This window comes from Schistocerca serialis, chromosome 8 (assembly GCF_023864345.2).
Source record: "Schistocerca serialis cubense isolate TAMUIC-IGC-003099 chromosome 8, iqSchSeri2.2, whole genome shotgun sequence".
In the NCBI taxonomy this organism is placed as follows: Eukaryota; Metazoa; Arthropoda; class Insecta; order Orthoptera; family Acrididae; genus Schistocerca; species Schistocerca serialis.
Genome location: NC_064645.1, coordinates 558,702,076 through 558,728,259, shown reverse-complemented (window position 1 = coordinate 558,728,259; position 26,184 = coordinate 558,702,076). Strand labels below are relative to the sequence as shown.

Here is a 26,184-nt window from a genome sequence, read left to right as displayed (position 1 = left end):
TCAGCAAGGTTCAGCATGGTTTTGTATTTGGTCTGATTGGTAGGATTGGTGGCAAAAAATTTCACAATGTGTAGCAACTGGGAGAAGAGAAAATATTTAACAAGTCCATCATGACTGCATTTGGCAATAGATGAAGAAGTAGTGCCTATGGAAAGGACCGGACTTCTGTGGGACTGAGGCTTTTGGATGACATATTCATGACAGTGTTTCAGGTCTATTTAGGCTCTGGGTCCTATAGGTTCGCAGGAGGGTCCTTTCTGAGTGTGTGGTAAACAGTAGGTCTGTGAGGCTGGACTTGGTAGCCATGATGGGATGTGGGGGGGTTTGATGAAAGCTCTTGTAGTGGAGAATGTCATTCCAAGGTGGGGTTATCAGGTGAATAGATGGATAGTTTTTTGAAGTGGCCATAAAAATTCTGCTGTAGCCCTGGGGGGCAAGGTTTTCAATCTGGAATGTGGGGTGCAGGAATTTGGGCTTACAGAGCAGGCAGATTTTATGTACAGATTGGAGATAGTGCAAGGAGGTTTCGGCCTGTTTTATATGGTTTTGCAGTCTAGGTTGGGAATGACTCTGGACTGATGAAATTTAAGTAGATAGAGGTCCTTGTGAAAGGATGAGTTCCAGTTGGAGATGAGTGATTTGATTGTTGATGGTCAGGTCATTTGGGGGGGGGGGGGGGGGGGACTCCATGAGCTAGGCAAAAAGGCAGGAGCAGTATGTAGGATTTGTTTCTGGATAGTGGTAGGGAAACTTTTCTGTACTGCCACAGGTAGGAGGAGGAGGGGTTCATAGTATAGGATAAAAAAATGCGTAAAATATGCAAAATTACAAAAAAAAAAAAAATACATAGGAATATCAGAAAAATGCCAACATGACAAAACACATGAAGAATGATGAGGAAACAAAAGAAAATCTATGTGAAAACTGTGTGATATCAAAGTGAAAATGCAAATACAAATAAGTAAAAGGACAGTAATAGAATGGGATACAGTATGGGTGAATGGGTACAGTATGGAAAAGAAGCAAGTTTTACATTGCAACTAATGCTGAGTGATGGCTGTGGATGTTGAAATTCTCCTCGTCATACTAAACACTGAAATAATCCAGTAAACAGTTTCTAAACCTCTTTGCATAATGGGAATTACTATGCTCCTCTGCAAATTTGTGACACACAGGCTTGTCGGATTGTGTGCAATCTCTTACAGTACAACAGTATTAAGCTTTCCTATTTGCTCTAGTTTTTCCCTCGCACCCTCCCTACTGTAGCTCTCCTAGTCCTTCTTAACAATTTTATTCATGTGTCCTATGTTTTGTATTGTCTTCATTATCTTGTTACTTGCAACCACACATATTGTCAACAGTAATTTGTGCTTGAGGATTTATAATTTTTCTTCATTGTCAAACATTGTTTTATTTTCCTTATGAGTTGGTGTATGTATTTATATCAACCTTCACTTCTGCGTGGCTTTTGCTTTTGCTTTACACCTTTCACTGCTTACTTTATCATTTGTTCCATTGAAGGTGAAAAGTAATACAGATTTGTTTAAAATGAGTAATGCTAAAATGCCAATCCAGCTTTTAGTTCAGGCTCTTCTGGGGTGTCTGCACATCACACAATGAATGCTAGAACAGTACCTTTAAAATGCCATGGCTGATATCCTTTCCCATCCTTGTCTTATCAAAACTTGTGATTTCCTGCCCTGTCCTTGTCTTGTTCAAATTTAGGTTCCATCTCTAATGGCTTCATCATGTAGGGACAATAATCCCTTACTTTACTTCCGCTCATGCATTTTTATCTGTACAGTCCACCTGCTTAGCTGGGTGGGAACGTGCCTGCCTCCCATGCACTGGGCCTGGGTTCGATTCCCAGCTGGGTCGGAGATTTTTCTCCATTGTGGAATGGCTGTTGTGTTGTCCTCATCATCATTTCATCCTCATCATCGGCCACAAGACGCCCATTGTGGCATCGACGTAAAATAAGACTTGCATTTGGCAGCCGAACCCGAATGGCACCTCCCAGCCAACGATGCCATATGATCATTTCATTTCATTTTATTGTCTTTCAACACACAATGAAGTAAAATGTGTAACTGTGAGAGTGTGAGACCAGAGTACTATAGTGAAGATAAATAACTGTTACAAACTGTGCCTGTACTGCATTGACGATTCATATTACTTAATCTGCATGCTCCTTTTGTGAAATATTGTACATTGAGATTATAAAATGTGTTTTATGAAAATGTGACAAATACCTAAATTTATTAATCTTCATGGTGTTATATATTTTATTTTGTTGTGACAGCTGCATGAAATCACCATCTGTTCAACTGTATGCATTTTGATATGACATACCTAGTGCAGTGACTCAGTGTTTCTCTGTACAGGGTGACAAACATTTGGATGTTGTGGAGCATTTAAAAAGGCTGCCAAATATTGAGCTGCTTCATCACTGTGCAGAGGACACAGCTAAAAAGCTTCTTGTGCTGCTCAGTGCAGCTGACAGTTTAGCAGAGGTAAGATTTTTGTACATGTTGGGCACGTGGGAGTTCATGAATAGTGCCTTGATGGGAGTGTTAATCTTAAAACTGAAACTGTATCAATGACAATCAGCCCTGTAAAGATTTATTTGCCATGCTGAGTGCTGGCAAAGCCAAAGAAAGTACAACTCATTAGCATTTTGAGAAATTAAGAAGAGGTATAAAAATAGGATAAAAGAAGTTTTAAAGTGTAAGAAAGCTGTTGTGTATAAGGCAATGAATATAGAATTATAAAACATAGAGACAGTGGAAAGTGAAACACTATGTCTTTTGAATAAAAGAAAGAGTAGTGGATATATTTTCAAATATAGGGAAATACGGAAAGATTTCAGCTCAGTTACATGTTTACACATTTGTTACAAAATTCTTTACTGCTAGTGAAATCTGCAGCATCTGAATAGTGGCTCACAAATGTTGTGGAATTTAATTTATGGGGCCTGGAAAGCAGGGCATGACATCTAAATGATTAGAACTTTGAAATTTCAGTGTGTTTTTGTTATAACCTTTAATCACTAATAAATTGCGTGGATACACAAAGTAGGAACAATAGCGGGTTACATGCTATTCACTCCATATCTGTCATTAGACTGCCGTGCCGTGACATACGGCTGGCGCCGTTCATAGCCAGGTGGCGCTCCCGCGCTCGGCCGGGCTGCGGAGCGCCTCTATCGCCGTGTTCGCGTACTGACGTAGCGGCACTTTTAATCTCGTGGCAATGTCAGAACACTTTTCCCCCCTTGAAAAAAAAAAAACTCACTTCCTTGGAGACACGGACAGTGCGGAGACATCCATGGCCTCATGGGAGGCCCCGAGAAGATCCCGCGGAGAAACGCGAGAGTATGGTCGAAAATGGCCAGGACGGAAGCTTGCTCGTGGAATGCCCCTCCTGGATGAGGTGATGGGGGAAAACTCCGGAGCAGCATCCATAGGTGTCATGGACCTGGGGGTGTGCCCCAGCGAGATGGGTCCCGGAGAAGGCGGCGTCGCGACTGGGGCCGGTTCCGGCGTACTCGGAAGCGGTAGCGACGTCGGCTGCAGCAACATGCCCGGAAGATCGGCAGCAGCGACAGGACTGGCTTCTCGGGCTGGTGGAGACGAAAGAAGGGGCGGTGGCACCGGCGTGGCCACCACTCGTGGGCGCATCTGGTCGTAATGGCGAACAACCATGCCGTTGTCCGTACGTATTTCACAAAGCCGGCAGCCGCGAAGGGCCTGGACCACCCCTGGAATCCATTTAGGGAATCCATTTAGGGCGAGATCCATACTCTCGTGCCCACACGTCGGCGCCCACCGGGTATTTTCCCGCACTAGGGGACACAGTACAAGGCCTGACAGGGTGAAGCAGGTGCAGTAGAGTGCGCGGTTGGCGGCCATGCAAGAGTTCAGCAGGGCTGCGATCACCCAGAGGCGTGAAGCGATAAGAACTCAGAAATTGCAACAGAGCATCATCCGTGGAAAAATCACTAAGGAATTTTTTCATCTGGCTTTTGAAAGTGCGGACAAGGCGCTCGACCTCCCCATTCGATTGCGGATGGAAGGGCGGTGCTGTAACATGATGAATCCCTTGTCCAGTACAAAAATCACGTAAGGCCTGCGAAGAGAACTGAAGGCCATTGTCTGTGACAATCATGGATGGAAGACCTTCTAGCGCAAAGATTTTGGACCAAGGCAGCGTCGTCGCCGCAGTGGTGGGCGACGGACATCGAACAACAAACGGAAACTTCGAGAAGGCGTCAATCAACAGTAGCCAATAAGTGCCGAGGAAGGGGCCGGCAAAGTCAGCGTGCACCCGTTCCCACGGCTGCGCCGGATCAGGCCACGGAGAGGGCATAGTACGAGGTGCAGCCAGTTGTTGAGCACACTGACCACACGCAGCGACCATGTGGGCGATGTCCGAATCAATACTGGGCCAATAAACGTGCCTGCGGGCCAGGGACTTAGTCCGAGAAATCCCCCAATGGCCTTCATGCAATAGTTTGAGATCATCTGTGCGAAGAGAGGCTGGCACCATGACCCGTGGAGATGCGCCATCCGTGGCCAGAAGAACAACACCCTCACGAACAGACAGACGAAGGCGCAAGGCATGGTAGTTGCGAAGGGGATCCGATGCCCGGGCCTTGGTCCTGTCCGGCCAACCCCGTTGAACAAAACCGATGACCTGATGCAGGACCGGGTCCCGCGCAGTAGCCGACGCAACCTGTGAACCTGTAAGTGGAAAACCCTTGACCGCACGACGTTCTTCCTCATCAATGTGGAAACAGAGTAGTTCATCTCGATCGAAAACTGGGTCGGGCCCCATCACCAAACGCGACAACGCGTCAGCGTTGGCGTGCTGGGCCGTGGGGCGAAAGTGAATTTCATAGTGAAAACGAGACAAGTATAAGGCCCAACGTTGCGGGTGGTGAGCTGCCTTATCTGGAAGCGACGCCGAGGGGCTGAACAGAGAGACCAGCGGCTTGTGGTCGGTGATGAGGTGAAACTTAGAACCATACAAAAAAACACTGAACTTTTTTAGAGCATAAATGATAGCGAGCGCCTCCTTTTCGATTTGAGAGTAACGCCGTTGGGCATCGTTGAGGGTCTTGGAAGCGTAGGCGATGGGTCGTTCCGACCCATCCTCAAACCGATGGGCGAGAACAGCCCCTAGGCCGTACTGTGACGTGTCAGTCGCCAGAACCAAGTGCTGACCCGGACGGAATGTGGCAAGACAAGGCGCCGACTGCAAATGAGCCTTCAGGCGGACAAAAGCCTGCTCACACTCGTCGGACCAATAGAAAGGAAAGTTTTTGCGTAACAGCTGATGCAGAGGATGAGCCACCGCCGCCGCGGAGGGAATGAATTTGTGATAATAAGCAATCTTGCCTAGAAACGCCTGAAGTTCTTTGACCATAGACGGCCGGGGTAGAGCGGTAATGGCCGAAACGTGCTGTCGTAGAGGACGTACACCCTCACAGGACAAGTGGAAACCAAGATAAACAATGGAGGATTGGAAGAACTGTGACTTGTCCAGATTGCACTTCAACCCAGCCGAATGCAGAACCCGAAGCAGTGAACGCAAATTGCGAAGGTGCTCCTCAGCGGAGGCCCCCGTGACAACAATGTCATCCAGGTAGTCGATGCAGCTGGGAACGGAGGCCGTGAGATGTTCCAAAAACCACTGAAAAATGGCCGGCTCACTAGCGACGCCAAATGGTAACCGCTGGTACTGGTACAACCCACAAGGAGTGTTGATGACGAGGAATTCCTTGGAAGAAGCATCCAACGGCAACTGATGGTACGCCTCAGGTAAGTCAAGTTTGGAAAAGAACTGGCCCCAGCGAGCTTGGTAAATAACTCCTCAGGACGGGGAAGAGGATAAGTGTCAATGAGGCTCTGAGCATTGACAGTGGCTTTAAAATCACCACACAATCGCAGACTCCCATTTGGTTTAGAAACCACCACGATTGGCGATGCCCATTCGCTGGAGATAACAGGAAGGAGAATCCCTGAAGCTGTTAACCTGTCTATCTCAGCCTTGACAGGCGCACGCAACGCCATCGGGATAGGGCATGCCCGGAAAAACTTAGGCCGAGCCGTAGGTTTAAGAGTAATGTGGGCTTCAAAATCCTTGGCCCGACCCAGACCAGCAGAGAACACGGACGAGAATTCAGAACACAATCCATCCAGCTGTTGATACGGAATATCCTCAGATATGAGGTGCACATCATCATCAATGGAGAACCCGAACAACTGGAAAGCATCATAAATGAATAGGTTTTCCGTGCCCGCATGATCCACCACATAAAACGTGAGGGGCCAAACAACAGACCTGTAGGCAGTGGAAGCATCAAACTGGCCAACAATAGGAATTTTCTGATTATTATAAGTTCGCAGATTGCGCATAACTGGAGACAAGGGAGGGGAGCCCAACTCCAAATATGTTCGAGAATTAATGAGAGTTACTGCAGAGCCAGTGTCCACTTGCATGCGAACGTCTTTATCCAGAACACGAACAGTAACAAACAACTTATTTGTTTGAGAAAGCACACAGTTAACATCCATGTCTGATGCCTCGTCCTCGTCGACAGGAACTTTAGGGGACTGACACACAGAAGCAATGTGGCCTTTTTTCCTACATGAATTACACGTGGCCCAACGTTTTGGACACGCGGCCCTGTCATGCTGTACGAAACAAAGTGGACAAGAAGGAAGTGTGGAACGAACCTGCTTCTGTGGTTGCTGTTTTCGCTGCGAGCATGGTGGCCCAACGCGACGTTGTGGACGCGAGTGAGCCGCCGCCACATCGTCGTTCCCCTGTGAAACAGGCAAATTGTCTGCGTCGAAAGTCGTCTGTACAGCGCCCACATCACACCACGCGTCTATTTGCGCACCAGCAGTGTGAGACACTTCAAAAGATTGAGCGATGCTGAGAACTTCCGACAACGATGGGTTTGGCAGTTGTAAGGCACGTTGCTGAACTTCTTTATCAGGAGCAAGCCGTAGAATAGCGTCCCGAACCATTGAATCAGCATAAGACTCATGATGGGTGTCCGTGACAAACTGACATTTCCGACTCAGACCGTGTAGTTCCGCCGCCCAAGCCCGGTAAGATTGATGGGGCTGTTTACGACACCGGTAGAACGCCACGCGGGCGGCAACGACGTGGGTGTTTTTTCGGTAATAGTTAGACAATAAGTCACACATTTCTTGGAAGGACAGAGAGGCAGGTTCCCGCAGAGGGGCTAACTGAGATAGCAGCTGATAGATCCGTGGGGAAATCCAAGATAGAAATAACGACTTACACATAGGAGCGTCGACAACGCCGAAAGCCAAGAAGTGTTGCCGCAAACGCTTCTCATAATCCTCCCAGTCTTCAGCGGCCTCGTCGTAAGGAGGGAACGGAGGCGGAGAAGAGGAAGACAGACGATGAGTGAGCGACGTCGACAACGCCTGAATAGCAGCTGTCAGCTGTGTTTGTTGTTCAATGAGCGCTTGCAGAAGCTGTTCCATGTCGACCCCGACACGAACACACAATGCCACAACGCAGGAAAAAAAATATATCCGACCTCGTCGCCAAAAAGTGTTATAACCTTTAATCACTAATAAATTGCGTGGATACACAAAGTAGGAACAATAGCGGGTTACATGCTATTCACTCCGTATCTGTCATTAGACTGCCGTGCCGTGACATGCGGCTGGCGCCGTTCATAGCCAGGTGGCGCTCCCGCGCTCGGCCGGGCTGCGGAGCGCCTCTATTGCCATGTTCGCGTACTGACGTAGCGGCACTTTTAATCTCGTGGCAATGTCACAACAGTTTTAAACAGACAAGGTGGTGTACTATTCCTCAAGTTACACATGCTGCCAGTTGGTACTAAATGATCACCATTCTGGTTTTGTGTTTGAGAAATCTGAAATTCCTGTGGTCTGTGTTGTCAGTCCTCAGTCACTATAAGGTCTGCGCATAATTCAGTGCCACTGAGAGCGTAGTATTCTGTGGGGCTGCTGGCTTAACCTTCCTAATCATTTGAAAGGCTTAAGAATCTCATTATGAGTGAACATCCACAACTTGTGTTTCTAATTGGCAAATGTGGAATTGTTTTATCGAACAGTAATGGAAAAATTGATTAGTGTATTGCGGGGATAAAGAGATGGAGAAGTATAAAACTTATTGCACTGGAACCTGAGGGCACTTGCTGTGTCACAATTGTATTGGAGGTGCTGAAGCATATGACTCTGTGTCTCCTGGGACAAAGATGAAATCCACAACAGAAAACAAAACTCCCGGCTGTTTTGATGGGCCGCTGTAGACCACTAACTCTCAACTGAATATCAGTATAGCAAACAGGCTAGTTTTTCTCCTGACTCATGTAGCAAAATGAATTTCAAGGTTAATAACTCGGCGCAAATGTGTCCAGCATGTTCATAATTATAATGAGGAAGTTGGTTTCGTTCGAGAAAGCTTTCCTTTCCTGCAATCATGAGGTATGCAGTTAATGTTTTGTATTGTGTTCCTCATCATTTTCTTATAGATGACAACTTGAAGCAAGCAACCACAAAATACCGAAGTTCATATACTGTATCGCTACTGACACCCCAGTTGCAGATATGCTTAGTTTTCATTAGTTCCTTTGCTGTGAGTTCTGTTTAAACTGCATCCAATATACAGTGAAGTGCCAAAGGAACTGGTATAGGCATGCATATTCAAATACAGAGATATATAAACAGGCAGAATACGGTACTGCAGTTGGCAACAGCTGTACAAGACAGGAAGTGTCTCGCGCAGTTGTTAGATTGTTACCACATCTACAATGGCAGGTTATCAAGATTTAAGTGAGTTTGAATGTGGTATTACAGTCAGCGCACGAGCAATGGGACACAGCATCTCTGAGATAACGATGAAGTGTGGATTCTCCCGTACAGCCATTTCACGAGTATACTGTGAATATCAGGAATCTGGTAATGTATCAAATCTCCGACATCGCAGCAGCCAGAAAAAGATCCTACAAGAAAGGGACCATTGTGACGGAAGAGTATCATTCAATGTGACAGAAGTGCAACCCTTCCCCCAATTGGTGCAGATTTCAGTGCTGGGCCATCAACAAATTTCAGCGTGTGAACCATTCACGGAACATCGTTGATATGGGCTTTTGGAGCCAAAGGCCCACTTGTGTACCCTTGATGACTGCACCACACAAAACTTTAGCCTTGCTTGAGCCCGTCAACACTGACATTGAACTGTTGATGACTGGAAACATGTTGCCTGGTTGGACTAGTCTCGTTTCAAATTGTATCGAGCAGATGGACATGTATGGGTATGGAAACAACCTCGTGAATCAATGGACTGTGCATATCAGCAGGTGGAGACGCTTAATGCTGTGGGGTGTCTGCAGTTGGACTGATACGAGACCCCTGATATGTCTATATGCGACTCTTGACAGGTGACATGTACGTAAGTATCCTGTCTGATCATCTGCATCCATTCATGTTCCGACGGACTTGGGCAATTCCAACAGGACAATGCGACACCCTACACATCCAGAATAGCTACGGAGTGGCTTAAGAAATGCCCTTCTGAGTTCAAACACTTCTGCTGGCCACCAAACTCCCCAGACATGAACATTATTGAGCATATCTGGGATGGCTTGCAATGTGCTGTTCAGAAGAGATCTCCACCCCCTCGTACTCTTACAGTTTTGTCGACAGCCCTGTAGGATTCATGGTGTCAGTTCCCTCCAGCACTACTTCAGACATTAGTTGAGTCTCTGCCATGTCGTGTTGCAGCACTCCTGCGTGCTCGTGGGGGCCCTACATGATATTAGGCAGATGCACCAGTTTCTTTGGCTCCTCAGTGTAACACACTCATATACAAGCAGTATCTTATCTTTTTTAGATTAGATTAGATTAGATTTACTTTCATTCCAATTGATCCGTAGTGAGGAGGTCCTCCTGGATGTGGAACATGTCAGAAAAACAACAATACATGACAAATATTTACAACTAAAACAAATAAGCTAATGTACCATTCCACAGGTCCCAAGTGGAATGATCGTCATTTTTAATGAACACTAAGAGTCATTTTACAAATACTAATGCACTGAATTTAAAATAAAAAACGTTTTTTATTTATTTATAAGGTAATAAACATGTAATACAACTACTGTAATACTTATTTACAATGAACACATTACTGCACTGAAATGGTGCAGAAGTTAGATTATACTTACACACACACACACACACACACACACACACACACAAATTTTCAGTGAACACATTACTGCACTGAAATTGTGCAGAAGTTATGTTGTACTTATATACAAATCAGTTGGTTTTACTAAGAAATTCATCAATGGAGTAGAAGGAGTTGGCCACCAATAAATCCTTTAGGCTTCTCTTAAACTGAATTTCATTGGTTGTTAAGCTTTTTATGGCTGCTGGCAAGTTATTGAAAATGTGTGTTCCTGAATAATGCACACCTTTTTGTACAAGACTAAGTGACTTTAAATTCTTGTGAAGATTATTCTTATTTCTAGTATTGATTCCATGAATTGAGCTGTTGGTTTGAAAAAGTGATATATTTTTAATGACAAATTTCATTAAGGAATAAATATACTGGGAAGCTGTAGTTAGTATCCCTAGTTCCCTAAACAGGCTTCTGCAGGATGTTCTTGAGTTCACACCACATATAATTCTTACTGCACGTTTTTGTGCCCGGAAAACTTTAGCTTGGCTTGATGAATTACCCCAAAAAATAATCCCATATGACATTATGGAATGAAAGTAAGCATAGTATGCCAGCTTTTTCATTTTTATATCCCCTACGTCTGACAAAATTCGCATTGCAAACAGAGATTTGTTAAGACGCTTCAGCAGTTCTGTGGTGTGCTCCTCCCAATTGAATTTATTATCAAGCTGTAATCCCAAGAATTTAACACTGTCCACTTCTTCTATCTTCTTGTCATCATATGTTAGACATATACTCTTGGGACACCCCTTACAAGTTCTGAACTGCATGTAGTGTGTTTTTTCAAAGTTTAGTGACAAAGAATTGGCTAGGAACCAGTGATTAATGTCCACAAATATTTTATTGGCTGATCTTTCTAAGACTACACTTGATTTGCTATTTATTGCAATGTTTGTATCATCGGCAAACAAAACAAACTTGGCATCTGGTAATGTTACTGATGAAAGGTCATTGATATACACAAGAAAAAGTAAGGGCCCCAAAATGGAACCTTGTGGGACCCCACATGTAATTAGTTCCCAGTTGGATGATGCCTGATAGACATGTATCAAGCTCTTTCCTAATAACACCCTTTGTTTCCTGCCAGAGATATAAGATTTGAACCATTTTGCAGCATTTCCTGTTACACTATAATATTCTAGTTTACTTAAAAGGATATTGTGATTTACACAGTCAAATGCCTTTGATAGATCACAAAATATACCAGTTGCCTGCAATTTTTTGTCTAATGAATTAAGCACATTTTCACTGTAAGTGAAGATAGCCTTCTCAATATCAGAACCTTTTAGAAATCCAAACTGTGACTTTGACAGTATGTTATTTGAGATAAGATGGTTATAAAGACGACAGTACATTACTTTTTCGAAAATTTTTGAGAATGCTGGTAACAGTGAAATTGGACGGAAATTTGATGCTATTTCTTTATCTCCCTTCTTAAACAGTGGCTTAACTTCAGCATATTTCAGCCATTCAGGAAATATTCCACTGATAAACGACTGGTTACACAGATAGCTTAATATGTTACTTAGCTCAGAATCACATTCTTTAATTAACTTTGTTGATATTTCATCATACCCACTAGATGTTTTTGATTTTAAAGATTTTATGATGGACATTATTTCTGTTGGGGTAGTGAGGGTCAAATTCATATTATGGAAATTACTTGAAATGTCTGGTCTAAGGTAATCCATAGCAGCATCTACCGAACCTGACAACCCCATCTTTTCAGTAACAGTTATAAAATGTTTGTTAAAAAGTTCTGCAACACTATACACATCTGTCACCAATGTATCATTTACTCTTAATGCTATTTGTTCCTCTTCATGTCTGGTCCTACCGGTCTCCTCCTTCACTATATCCCATATTGTCTTTATTTTGTTATCTGATATGACTATCTTTTCCTTGTAATATATTTGCTTTGACATCCATATTACAGTCTTTAATATTTTGCAGTATTTCTTATAATGTGCTATAGCATCAACATTGGAAATGTTTCGGATTGACAGATACAGTTTTCTTTTTGTTTTACAAGATACCCTTATTCCTCGAGTAATCCATGGCTTCTTTGTAGATTTTCCTCTAACCTTGGTAAGTTTTGGGGGAAAGCAGTGTTCAAATAAGGTAAGCACTTTATTAGCAAAAATGTTATATTTTTCATTCATGCCTTGAGCACTGTAAACATCAGTCCAGTGAATGTCTCTGAGGAGTGTCCTAAAATAATCAATTTTTGGCTTACTGATTACCCTCTTGAGCTCAGATTTAACAGATTTTATATCCTGTTCAGTATTAACATTTAACAGAAGGAACTGCATGTCATGGTCTGAGAGGCCATTGGCTATTGGTTTTGTAATATAATTTTGTTCATTGGACTTTTCTATAAAGATATTATCAATGGCTGTTTGTGAGCAAGTGGCTATCCTAGTGGGGAACTTTACTGTGGGAATTAAGTTGAATGATAGTGTTACTAACTCAAATAAGTTCTTATTCGGAGAGTCTTTAAGGAAATCTACATTGAAATCACCAGCAACCACTATTTCTTTGTTTTTGGTTATTAAATGGGCCAGTACAGCTTCAAGGTGGTTTACAAACAGATTAAAGTTACCTGCAGGTGCTCGATATACACTTAATATTATGAAAGATTTTTTGTGAAAATCTAATTCTGTTGCACATGCTTCCATATGCTGTTCTAGGCAAAATTTATGAATGTCTATGTTCTTAAATTTATGACAGTTCCTGATGAATGTGGCAACTCCTCCTTTCTCCATTTCTGATCTACAAAAGTGAGATGCTAACCTAAACCCTGTAACACTTAAAAGTTCTATACCAGTGGTCACATGATGTTCAGAGAGGCAGATTATGTCAGCTGGGTTTGAAGACTCTAATTCATCTATGCATATAGTTAATTCATTAATTTTATTTCTCAGTCCTCGAATATTTTGATGCAATAAAGATAGCTGACATTTCACATTGTCTGAGTTAAAATTGGGTGGAGTTAAAATATCTGCTGACAGTTGAAAATTCTTAACCAATGGCTGTTTATGCTGATGTAATAAGCTGGAATTATGTTTTTTGATTTCTTTTTCAAACTGAAGGTTTGTCTCAGTTCTAACCTCTCTTAAAATTTGCTTTCTTTCTGTCCTCCCTACCCTAAAAAAGGGTCTTTTCTGAATCCTATAACCACTGGTATTTTACCACTCATGACAGTGCCTCCCCCCTTTAACTTTCCTGCTATTTCCCCAGCCAATTTACCCTTCCCCTTCCTGTTGAGGTGAAGGCCATGCCTAGTATAATCCCACCTACTGAGAGAATCAACATGAACCACACCAATGTGTGACCCCGCACCCGACATGAGCAGCCGTTCCAGCTCCAAATTAACTCTCTTGACAGAAGAGTTCAAATGAGGTCGGTCATGGCGCCCAAGAACAGATACAAACTCAACACTAGTATGCTTCGATGCTGATGCAATCTTCGCCAGGTCACACTCTATACTGTACCCAGGATTTCTGTCAATACTGTTACCTGCCCCACCCACTATAACCACGGTGTCTTCCTTAGTGAAATCTTTGCAAAGTGATCCTAAATCCTCTGTCACCTGCTCCAGACCAGCACTAGGTTTAAAAAAATTGGTGACCTGGTATTCTGATCCTAGTTCATCCTGCAACAGTTGGCCATCATAACATTGTATCTTACACTCCTCGTGAAAGATTACTGAAACTTAAGTGCACAATCAATTGCAGTATGCTATCTTGAGGAACACTTAATTTAATTCATTTGTTAATTCTAGGTATCTGAGGAATATTTCTCTAATTATTGAGGCTTTTTTAGTCCTTTTACAGGTGTGGTAATGATCCCCCATTAGCTACATATCTTACTTGTAGTACTGTTTGTGAGAGTATTTGATATTTTTATTTTATTGTATTTTAATTTATTGTACATTGTAGTTTCTTAGGACCAAATAAAGAAGTAAATCTCCGTGATCTTGGACTGAATTAGCACATGAATTTAATATCAGAAAAATTCATAATAAATCGTATAAAATTTTTACAGATGACAGTCAGCTCAGTATATGTGAGGTCTGTTCAAAAAATTCCAGAACATTCATAATTTCTCACCAGTGATGTTTTGGAGCAAATCTGGCACACACCTGTGTTAAGTGTGTAACAGCTGGAAGTTTCATTGTTGTATGTCTGTTAGTTACTGTTCAGTGCTGCATTGAGTAGAATGTTGTGTCACACTGTTTGCAAATTTCAAGGTGACAGGAGTTAGAGGAGCAACATGTCTGCATTAAATTTTGTGTGGAACCAAATGATTCAGGAAGCCTAAGGTGATGAGTGCTGTGTTACAAATGGTTCACACAGTTTAAAAATTGCCAGACAGAATTTAAAGATGACCAAAGAATGAAGGCCTTTATGACTGGATGACATAGCTGCTGGTAAACCTTTTGGTATGTGAGGTCGCGGTCCAAGTAACTCTTCTGATCCTAACGTTTCATCCAGAACTGCACTGGACATTCTCAGAGGATGTCAAGGAAAAAGTTTACAAGTTACCAGCAGTTAAAGATAACCCTCATTCAGGATGCCCTTTGACATCTACCAGTGACGCCTGTGTCCGGAACGTCAATGAAATTGTGTGTACCAATTGAAGACTGATTGTCCAAGAGGTTGCACAAGAATGTATCATTTCAATTGGATCATGTAATGAAATCCTGACACAGTGTCTTGGAATGCATTGTGTTGCCACAAAGTTGGTCCCATGACTCATGAATCAATACCAGAAATCTGTGAAGAGAGAGTGGTTTGTGCAGATGAGAACAACATGTTTCCTAAGGGAATCGTAACTGGTGATGAGATGTGGGTCTACGGCTATGATGTTGAGACCAAGTTTCAGTCTTCATAATGGGTTCTGCTGAGACTCACTCACCATCTACCCATTCTTTGTTATCAAAATGTCACTTGCAGTTGAATATTTGACAGTTAATGTTCAGCAGTATTAGAGGCCTTTTGTTTTGAAGACGATAAAGCTTAAAAAATCACTGTTGTTGAATGCTTCAAAGAAAGGTCATACACATTACTTCAAAATTTTGCTGGTTGATCCTGTTTGTGCTGTGCACTTTTTGCTAATATTTTTCTTTTCTCATAAATTTGTTTACTTTTGGTATTTTTATTTTGAGTCTGATAACACTGTTGCACCTTTCTAAAACATTGGAAGAAGCCAACCTCTTCCCAGGTTGAAGGGTCTGATGTACCACATAGTAGAATTTGAAAGCTTTCTATATTCCATTTCCAGCCTCTTAATATATGTTGTTGTCTGAGGAAGCAACACTATCTGAGCACTGGCAGTTGTCCACCACATCTATCTCATCATCTCCAATTCTTATGAGGGAATGGTCCAATCTGACATGCCATGGCATGCTCTGAAATTTTTTATACAGAAAGAATACACCAAAAGAAATACCCTGTCACTATTTTAGCTGCTAAGATGCCCTGCAAGTATTCAAAAAATGTTGAAAATTGCCAAATTTGTATCTTGTCGGCTGGCTGGGGAATTGTTTACCCCTACCAGAGCTGTAGTGTATTGCGCATGTGCAACAGGGCAGTCACATGTCCTTGGTTGACATGCATCGGTAAATAGATAACACAGCTCAGTGGGATCATAATTCGTAAAGCAAATTTCAGTTTTTGTGAAAGTTGTCTGTGTTGCTGTTCTCTAAGATTTGCAACTCATTTGATATCCATAATAATTACCAGTTGCTTTTGTGGTAGCGTAAACCATGGAGATAAAAGTGAATTAATTGTGTTTAACCCTTTATGTTAAGTAGGGTATAAACCTGGGTTTGCTTCATAAAATCTGATCATGAACTATTTAAGTGGAAGAAATATTTACACAAAGTAATAAATATGTGCCAAAATGAAAGTAGAAAAACTGTGAAAGAGGAACAGCCTGTAAGATTTGCTGTACAGGGTGACCACAAAGTCCCATGATCCCTCATTAATAACAGACATAAACCCTTAAACTTGAGTAAATAGCATGAACGACAAGTCTTTTGAGGAGTTTTCTTGAGATATGAACCATGTAGAGATACCTGTGAGAGACAGTACACTGTTACCAGAGGATATCTATGAGACTGGGACTTACAAATTGCACTTGAGATGAAAATTGCTAATTTCAAGTTCCTTCAACTTGATTAAGCTAGTTCAAGAGAGCATACTGCATAGAAAGTCCTAAAACAATGAATTTGCTTGAAGTAAAAGTGTAGAGGAGATGGCATTAGTTCATAGCTGACATGAAGACAGAGCTTGCTGTTATCCCCACATCTGCTTTACCTAATGTTGATCAGTCAGGTTTCATGAAAGAACTCCGAGCAAACCACACCTTTTTTTGTGGCAAAAAAGATGAGAGTCTGTTGTGCATTCAATTACTGCTGTGGTACATTCATATAAAATATTGACGGTATGAATGGTTTACTGTTTCTGCAGCTTTATATATGTCTTCAGGAACCTCAAGACATATTAGAACCAAAAATAAAGTTGGACTGTTTAATGGCAAAAATCTTATGCTTGACCTGTCAACATCTGGAGAAATAGAGAAGAATAATTCTTAACATAGCTTTCGAAATGGTTTTTAACCAGTTGCAGAAATTAAGTCATTGCTTTTGTTGGTATCTTGGTCGGACATAATGATACCTCTTTCTTTCAGGAGGACAATGAAAAGACTGTTATACAATTCATATTCCACCTGGAACAACCAATGTGACTCTCTGTAAAGAACTTCTTCGACTGTGGAAAAGATTTTTAAGGAAGTTGTCAGGGAATATAATTTCTGATAACTCTGTGTCATTTAAGGTTTGTCAGGAGAACAGATTTCTTAAATTTCAGTCAGTTGTGCATTATCAGTTTGTGCCAGCACATTTTATGAATTGTTGTAACAGGGTGTATACAATCCGGGACAACCGGGAGATCCGGGAAAACCCAGGAATTTTTTCATCCGGGGAAAAAACCGGGAAAAACCCGGGAATATTTTAGAATTCTGGGAATTTTTCATTGTTTTCAGTTAAATTTTTGTAATTTTGACTGGTAAGATCCGATACTCTAACAAAGAATATTACTGTATCCCGCTACTGCAGAATAATACTTCAGCAATAAAACATGAACAAGTGAAAAAACGAAAATAAAACTTAAACTGCAAAGTAAATGCACCATATACAGCAACAAAACAAAGTGCTCATACAAGCGCCTGCCAACAGCAAAACTCATCAAAGGCTTTAGGAAGAATATGCAATGATTCGTAACAACAAATTGCCTCTGATGAGCGTGACATCACAACCTTTTACATTAGATTCGTTTTAGCAGTTACAATCGGAATCATACGCATGCACCATTGAATAGTACCTTCTCCCACTTCTGGCTACAGAAATGTTGCTTTGGCTGTGTAAGCAGCTGCAGGTTCGAATGTCTTGTTTCTTTTATGACCTAATGTAAGGTCTTTTAATGTTTTACACGTATGAACATACGGTTCCCTACGACGTCGTAGCTGCGCAAGCGCGGTGATGCCTGTCATCTGGTGCTCTCTGGCAACTACCGAAATGAACCTATTTCTAACAGGTTGCGGGAAAGTATTCTGAATGGTGGTTTGAAAAGTGTTACTATCAAAGAAAATTTCCTTTTATGCAAGTTGAACTACGTACGAGAATGTACGATGAATTTCTAAATCGAAGAGCGTTTGACTCTCATTTAAAAATAAACTCTTTGATGACGAGCCATTTAGATGAATTTCGAGCTCAGAAGAACAGACATTTATGTCATTATTAAAAATTTTAAAGGCACATTTGTGTGATATATCTTAAATTGTAATATGCGCATAAAAGACCAACATTATGTGTGAAGGCTTAACTTCTCTTCCAGCGTATTAATCTTGTAGACCAATATTATAAGTGAAAGCTTTACTTATCTTGTAGCAACACTGTGTATATTAATTTAAACCATTAACTTTTTCTGTTTGTGTGTTTGCGCTACTTAACAGTGATGTTGCTGTTGGCTGACTTCATCACGTGTCATAAGCTCTCAATACCTGGTATCATCAACTGGTGAAAAGCACTTGAAATGAGCTATGATTGGCTTACAAAAGCGCATCGCAATCTCGATTTCAATGCTTCGGAAAGTAACATGCGCTGTTTGGTGTAATTCGAATTTATACTTTCGTAATACGAAAATATGCAGCGTACATGTTACTGGACATCAAAGATCTTTCCAAAACGTTTTTTTCCCCTGTGTTTCATTTTCTAAAGCGCCGGAAATTCTACACCTGTGTATAAAACCATAACCATTCTAAGGATGGATAAGTTATACAGTTTCGAGAGAAAATGTACTGTCAGTTAACAGGGAAAAAGTTTGTTTTCACCCGGGATAAAATGTACTTTTAACTGGGAAATCTGGGAAATTTTTTACTTTGTCCGTGTATACACCTTGTGTAAATATGCTCAGTATGCAGAACAATAGACAGGACTATTTCTTACTCCACCACAATTCTGTCAAAACAAAACTAGCAATTACTGGGATGGGCCTGAAAGCATTAATTTTTCTTTTGTCAGGTGTGCCTGGTACACTTTGCTTTATTCTGATTACCATGAGGAATAAACAAGAAACTGTTTCATTCTTACTAAAATATACATTATTCAAAAATTATCATAAGAACTCTGCTACAGGAATTGTTATAAAATGATGTATGTGTAAGAAATATTTTGTTTCAATAAATTAAAGTCACGATTGATGGAAGTCATATCTAATGTAACATTAAACATTGCCTTGATTTATTTTCTTCTGTTAGTGATCTTAGTAAGAATTACGCATTGAACAATTTAGCTGTCAATATGAACTGCCTCTTATTCAAGCCATGAATGATATATGATATTTTTTGTATAGTTTAGATGCTTCAGCTGGTCCCTCTGGGTATTATCACTATATGGTGCTATGCTCTCTTGTCATGGCTGATCGCACGCTAGGGAGGAAGGGCTGCACAAACTTCTATCACAAATGGTTCTTTGTGCAACAAAAATGAGTAACTTCAACAAATTTAAAAAAAAAAAAAATATTTGCAGTTCTTCCTTGCAGCTAAAATTTTGATAGTGTGTTTTTCGTTGTATCCTTCCTGCATAAAAAAATTTCATGGTAGGTTTCGACATGATGAATTGGACAAACCCCTTGTTAGATGGTCTGTTGGAGAGTTCCTGCCAAATAACAAACCAATTGCCTTGGTTTTACTGATTTTAAGATGCATCTCTCAAAAATTCTTCATGCCAAATATCTAGTACAGTTTGTGGGCTTGTTGGTTGGTTGGTTGGTTGGTTGATTTGGGGGAGGGGACCAAACAGTGAGGTCATCGGTCCCATCGGATTAGGGAAGAATGGGGAAGGAAGTTGGCCATCCCTTTTCAGAGGAATCATCCTGGCATTTACCTGAAGCAATTTCGGGAAATCGAGGAAAACCTAAATGAGGATGGCCGGAGGCAGGTTTGAAATGTTGTTGCTCTGGATGCAAGTCCAGTGAGCTAACCACTGTGCCACCTTGCTTGGTAGTACGGTTTGTACCTCCACTTGTGTCTAACTATGAATCTTTAAATCGTTGGAAAAAGCAAAGGCAAAAACAATGTACTTCCTATTTTGAGTTTTCAACGGAGGGAATAGAAAGTGAGGACGAGCAGTGTCCTTCTCTGCACCCTTCATTAAAATTGCTGTGGCCAGTAATGCTTTGAAGTGGTGTGAGCTGACCAGGAATGCTTTGAAGTGGTGTGAGTCTTTCATATCTGTGGGCAACACAATGATGTAGTAATAAAAACAGTCAGACTTTGTGAGAACTGTGTCAGAACCAATGTCATCAGAGTAATCCCCAAATAGATTCACTATGGAAGGTGCTAAATTGCTAATAGGCTCTCATTGCAACATGTCTGCAATATAAAAAAGCAAGATGTCAGAGTGAGACCAAACAGTATACTAACAGTGCTTTCAGCTACTGTAAAAATGGCAATGCATTGTTACTAGATTGTTTATTTATATATATTTAATTTGGTTAAATAATTAAGATATGAAAGTAATTACTTTGAGTTAAAGTCAAGTATCTACTTGGCAATAAATGTTACCTTAAAATTTTTATCATTATGATGAATTTAATATTTTGGCAGGTTGACACAGTGTTGGGTGACTGCACTGTTTTCTGGCATTCAGTGGTGGACCTTGCTGCGTATTCACCAGCATATCGACAATTGTTAAAACTAACTTGTGTGCCTGACAGTAAAAACTTCCTTGTATCACTTCTAGCAGCAGGTAACATAGATTTCTGATAAATAAATTATTTAAATATTTATTGTAACATCTCCCATAGTTAATATGAGTGAGTGTTTCTATGTACAGTACTTTTTGCAGACACTGGGGGACTTTTTCACTATTTAACAGTGTGTGCGTTGACTTGAAACGCTGTGACTACACCAGTTTTCATAATGCCATTTGTTCCGGGAGTGTGTACCACCCTGTAATTTCATTTCCAAGTATTATATTTAACGAATAATATTAATTGAAAGTTATATTTAGGAAAACCTCTTTTTCTCAATAGTCGTTGATGACTGAGGGTCGATCATGTTGTTGTAACTTCTACATCTACATAGATACTCTGCAAGCCACTGTACGGTGCATGGCGGAAGGTACCCTGTACTACTAATAATCATTTCCTTTCATCTTTGTAAAATTGAAATGGGGTTCCTTGCAAATAGAGCGAGGGAAAAATGACTGTCTGTTTCCCTCTGTATGAGCCCTAACTTCCCTTATCTTATCTTCATGGTCATTACGCGCAATGTATGTTGGTGACAGAAGAATCGTTTGGCAGTCAGCTTCAAATGCCAGTTCTCTAAATTTTCTCAATAGTGTTTCTCGAAAAGAACATTGCATTCCCACCAGGAATTCCCATTTTAGTCCCCCAAGCCTCACTGTTACACTTGTGTGTTGTTTATACCTACTGGTAACAAATCTAGCAGCCCACCTTTGAATGGCTTCAGTGTCTTCCGTTAATCTAAGCTAGTACAGATCCCAAACACTCAAGCATTACTCAAGAATAGGTCACACCAGCACCCTATCTACAGTCTCCTTTACAGGTGAAACCATTCTTTCTTAAAATTCTCCCAATAAACCGAAGTTGACCATTCACCGATCCCTACTACAATTCTCACATGCTCGTTGATCCTTTGGTGAACTTGGGTTGGTAGACAGCGATGTGCATGAAGGTTAGGTGGTTGTGTTGCCGCTGAAACACGTTAAAGGACGGAGAAATTCGGGAAAATTTCGAAAAACGTGTAAATGTATTAAAAGGAGTGGTGTTGTGGTGAAAGATTATGAAAATGGGGCTAACAATTGTCTGATGAAGAAATAATAACGTTAAAACCTGTGGGGAGCGGCTAAAAATGATCAGTGATGTGCGAAAAATGGAAGTGGAAATAAAGTGAAAGTTATTAGAACCACCCGAAATGGTTGTTTAATACGTGAAAGCAGCTGTTATTGAACTAGAAACGGTGGATTTTATAGCAGCGGTGGTGTTGAAAGCGGAAATTTTTTTTTTTTTTTGTTATGGTTTGGAAGTGGGTTACGTATTATTGAGTATATATAGGCGGGGTAAAATTGTATTACGGTAAAAAGGGGAAGGTGAATACAAAGTGAGACTACTGGTAAAAACAGAAAGAGAAAATAAAGAGAAAATAAGACGACAGGAAAGATTTCGAAATGCAACAGCGACAATAACAAACGTAATTGTTGGGTTCAAATTAATGATATGGTTATAATAGAGGGAAACATTCCACGTAGGAAAAATATATCTAAAAACAAAGATGATGTGACTTACCAAACAAAAGCACACGCAGGTCGATAGACACACAAACAAACACAAACATACACACAAAATTCTAGCTTTCGCAACCAACGGTTCCCTCCTCAGGAAAGAGGGAAGGAGAGGGAAAGACGAAAGGATTTGGGTTTTAAGGGAGAGGGTAAGGAGTCATTCCAATCCCGGGAGCGGAAAGACTTACCTTAGGGGGAAAAGAGGACGGAGGCAGAAGTGCAGGGGCAAAGATGTTGTTGAATGACAGGTGAGGTATGAGTGGCGGCAACTTGAAATTAGCGGAGATTGAGGCCTGGTGGATAACGGGAAGAGAGGATATATTGAAGAGCAAGTTCCCATCTCTGGAGTTCGGATAGGTTGGTGTTAGTGGGAAGTATCCAGATAACCCGGACGGTGTAACACTGTGCCAAGATGTGCTGGCCGTGCACCAAGGCATGTTTAGCCACAGGGTGATCCTCGTTACCAACAAACACTGTCTGCCTGTGTCCATTCATGCCAATGGACAGTTTGTTGCTGGTCATTCCCACATAGAATGCGTCACAGTGCAGGCAGGTCAGTTGGTAGATCACGTGATTGCTTTCACACGTGGCTCTGCCTTTGATCGTGTACACCTTCCGGGTTACAGGACTGGAGTAGGTGGTGGTGGGAGGGTGCATGGGACAGGTTTTACACCGGGGGCGGTTACAAGGGTAGGAGCCAGGGGGTAGGGAAGGTGGTTACACCAACCACTTTCTCGAACGCCTGGAATCCTTACCCAATCCGTTACCCCCAGAAACCATCCTTGTAACCATTGATGCCACTTCCTTATACACAAATATCCCGCACGTCCAGGGCCTCGCTGCGATGGAGCACTTCCTTTCACGCCGATCACCTGCCACCCTACCTAAAACCTATTTCCTCATTACCTTAGCCAGCTTCATCCTGACCCACAACTTCTTCACTATTGAAGGCCAGACATACCAACAATTAAAGGGAACAGCCATGGGTACCAGGATAGCCCCTTCGTATGCCAACCTATTCATGGGTCGCTTAGAGGAAGCCTTCTTGGTTACCCAGGCCTGCCAACCCAAAGTTTGGTACAGATTTATTGATGACATCTTCATGATCTGGACTCACAGTGAAGAAGGACTCCAGAATTTCCTCTCCAACCTCAACTCCTTTGGTTCCATCAGGATCACCTGGTCCTACTCCAAATCCCATGCCACTTTCCTTGATGTTGACCTCCACCTGTCCAATGGCCAGCTTCACATGTCCGTCCACATCAAACCTACCAACAAGCAACAGTACCTCCATTACGACAGCTGCCACCCATTCCACATCAAACGGTCCCTTCCCTACAGCCTAGGTCTTGGTGGCAAACGAATCTGCTCCAGTCCGGAATCCCTGAAGCATTACACCAACAACCTGACAACAGCTTTCGCATCCCGCAACTACCCTCCCGACCTGGTACAGAAGCAAATAACCAGAGCCACTTCCTCATCCTCTCAAACCCAGAACCTCCCACAGAAGAACCACAAAAGTGCCCCACTTGTGACAGGATACTTTCCGGGACTGGATCAGATTCTGAATGTGGCTCTCCAGCAGGGATACGACTTCCTCAAATCCTGCCCTGAAATGAGATCCATCCTTCATGAAATCCTCCCCACTCCACCAAGAGTGTCTTTCCCCAGTCCACCTAACCTTCGTAACCTCTTAGTTCATCCCTATGAAATCCCCAGACCACCTTCCCTACCCTCTGGCTCCTACCCTTGTAACTGCCCCCGGTGTAAAACCTGTCCCATGCACCCTCCCACCACCACCTACTCCAGTCCTGTAACCCGGAAGGTGTACACGATCAAAGGCAGAGCCACGTGTGAAAGCACCCACGTGATCTACCAACTGACCTGCCTACACTGTGACGCATTCTGTGTGGGAATGACCAGCAACAAACTGTCCATTTGCATGAATGGACATAGGCAGACAGTGTTTGTTGGTAACAAGGATCACCCTGTGGCTAAACATGCCTTGGTGCACGGCCAGCACATCTTGGCACAGTGTTACACCGTCCAGGTTATCTGGATACTTCCCACTAACACCAACCTATCCGAACTCCGGAGATGGGAACTTGCTCTTCAATATATCCTCTCTTCCCGTTATCCACCAGGCCTCAATCTCCGCTAATTTCAAGTTGCCGCCACTCATACCTCACCTGTCATTCAACAACATCTTTGCCTCTGCACTTCTGCCTCGACTGACATCTCTGCCCAAACTCTTTGTCTTTAAATATGTCTGCTTGTGTCTGTATATGTGTGGATGGATATGTGTGTTTGTGCGAGTGTATACCCGTCCTTTTTTCCCCCTAAGGTAAGTCTTTCCGCTCCCGGGATTGGAATGACTCCTTACCCTCTCCCTTAAAACCCACATCCTTTCGTCTTTCCCTCTCCTTCCCTCTTTCCTGATGAGGCAACAGTTTGTTGCGAAAGCTTGAATTTTGTGTGTATGTTTGTGTTTGTTTGTGTGTCTATCGACGTGCCAGCGCTTTCGTTTGGTAAGTCACATCATCTTTGTTTTTAGGTACATTTTTCCCATGAGGAATGTAGGGAAACATTCCATGTGGGAAAAATATATCTAAAAACAAAGATGATGAGACTTACCAAACAAAAGCGCTGGCAGGTCGACACACACACACACACACACACACACACACACACACACACAATTCTAGCTTTCACAACCAACGGTTGCTTCATCAGGAAAGAGGGAAGGAGAGGGAAAGACGAAAGGATGTGGGTTTTAAGGAAGAGGGTAAGGAGTCATTCCAATCCCAGGAGCGGAAAGACTTACCTTAGGGGGGAAAAATGGGACAGGTATATGCTCGCACACACGCACATATCCATCTGCACATACACAGACACAAGCAGACATAAGTCTTTCCACTCCCGGGATTGGAATGACTCCTTACCCTCTCCCTTAAAACCCACATCCTTTCGTCTTTCCCTCTCCTTCCCTCTTTCCTGATGAAGCAACCATTGGTTGCGAAAGCTAGAATTTTGTGTGTGTGTTTGTGTTTGTGTTTGTTTGTGTGTCTATCGACCTGCCAGCACTTTTGTTTGGTAAGTCTCATCATCTTTGTTTTTAGATATATATTAATGATCTAGTAGAATGTGTCGGACACTCTTTAAGGCTATTCACAGATGATGCAGTTGTTTATGCCAACGCCAGAAGATATTAAGAATTTTCAGAACAATCTGCAGAGAATTGATGAATGGTGCAGACTCTGGGAGTTGACCCTGAACGTAAATATATGTAACATAGTGTGCATTAATAGGAAAAGAAATCCACTACTGTACAGCCACACTATTAATGACAAACAGCTGGAGACAGCATCTGCCGTAAAATATCTAGGCCTAACTATCCAGAGCGACCTTAAGTGGAATGACCATATAAAACAGATAGTGCGAAAAGCAGACACAAGACGCAGATTCTTCATCGGAAGAATCTTAAGGAAATGTAACTCATCCATGAAAGAAGTGGCTTATAAGGCACTTTTTCGCCCAATTCTTCAGTATTGTATATCTGTCTGGGACCCCTATCAGGTAGGACTGATAGAGGAGATAGAGAAGATCCAACGAAGAGTGGTGTGTTTCATCATCGGATCGTTTAGCTGGCATTAGAGCATTACGGACATTCTAAACAAACTCCATTGGCAGACATTACAAGAACGACGTTGTGCATCACGGAGATTTACTACTGAAATTTTGGGATAGCACTTTTCAGGAGGAGTCAGACAACATATTACTTCCTGCCACATACATCTTGTGTATTGACCACGAAGAGAAAATTAGAGAAGTTAGAGCCAATACAGAGGCTTACTGACAATCATTCTTCCCACACACTATTCGCGAGTGGAACAGGGTTGGAGGGATCAGATAGTGAGCTAGTGGTACTGAAAGTACCCTCCGCCACACACAATTAGGTGGCTTGCGGAGTACGATGTAGATGCAGATTACATGGTCCTTCTGGCAGGGTCGGTTTAAGGAATTTTGGGGCCACATGTGAAGTCTGAGTATGG

The 26,184-nt window shown here is 42.1% G+C and overlaps 1 protein-coding gene across 1 annotated transcript in view; it reads left to right on the top strand.

The window, feature by feature from the left end:
• LOC126416782 (lysosomal-trafficking regulator) overlaps window positions 1-26,184 on the top strand; it is a 603,504-nt gene that overhangs the window by 136,056 nt on the left and 441,264 nt on the right. The window contains exons 14-15 of the mRNA XM_050084644.1: window positions 2,385-2,513; window positions 20,434-20,575. Coding sequence (XP_049940601.1) covers window positions 2,385-2,513; window positions 20,434-20,575 — 271 coding nt within the window. The remainder of the gene's footprint in view (window positions 1-2,384; window positions 2,514-20,433; window positions 20,576-26,184) is intronic.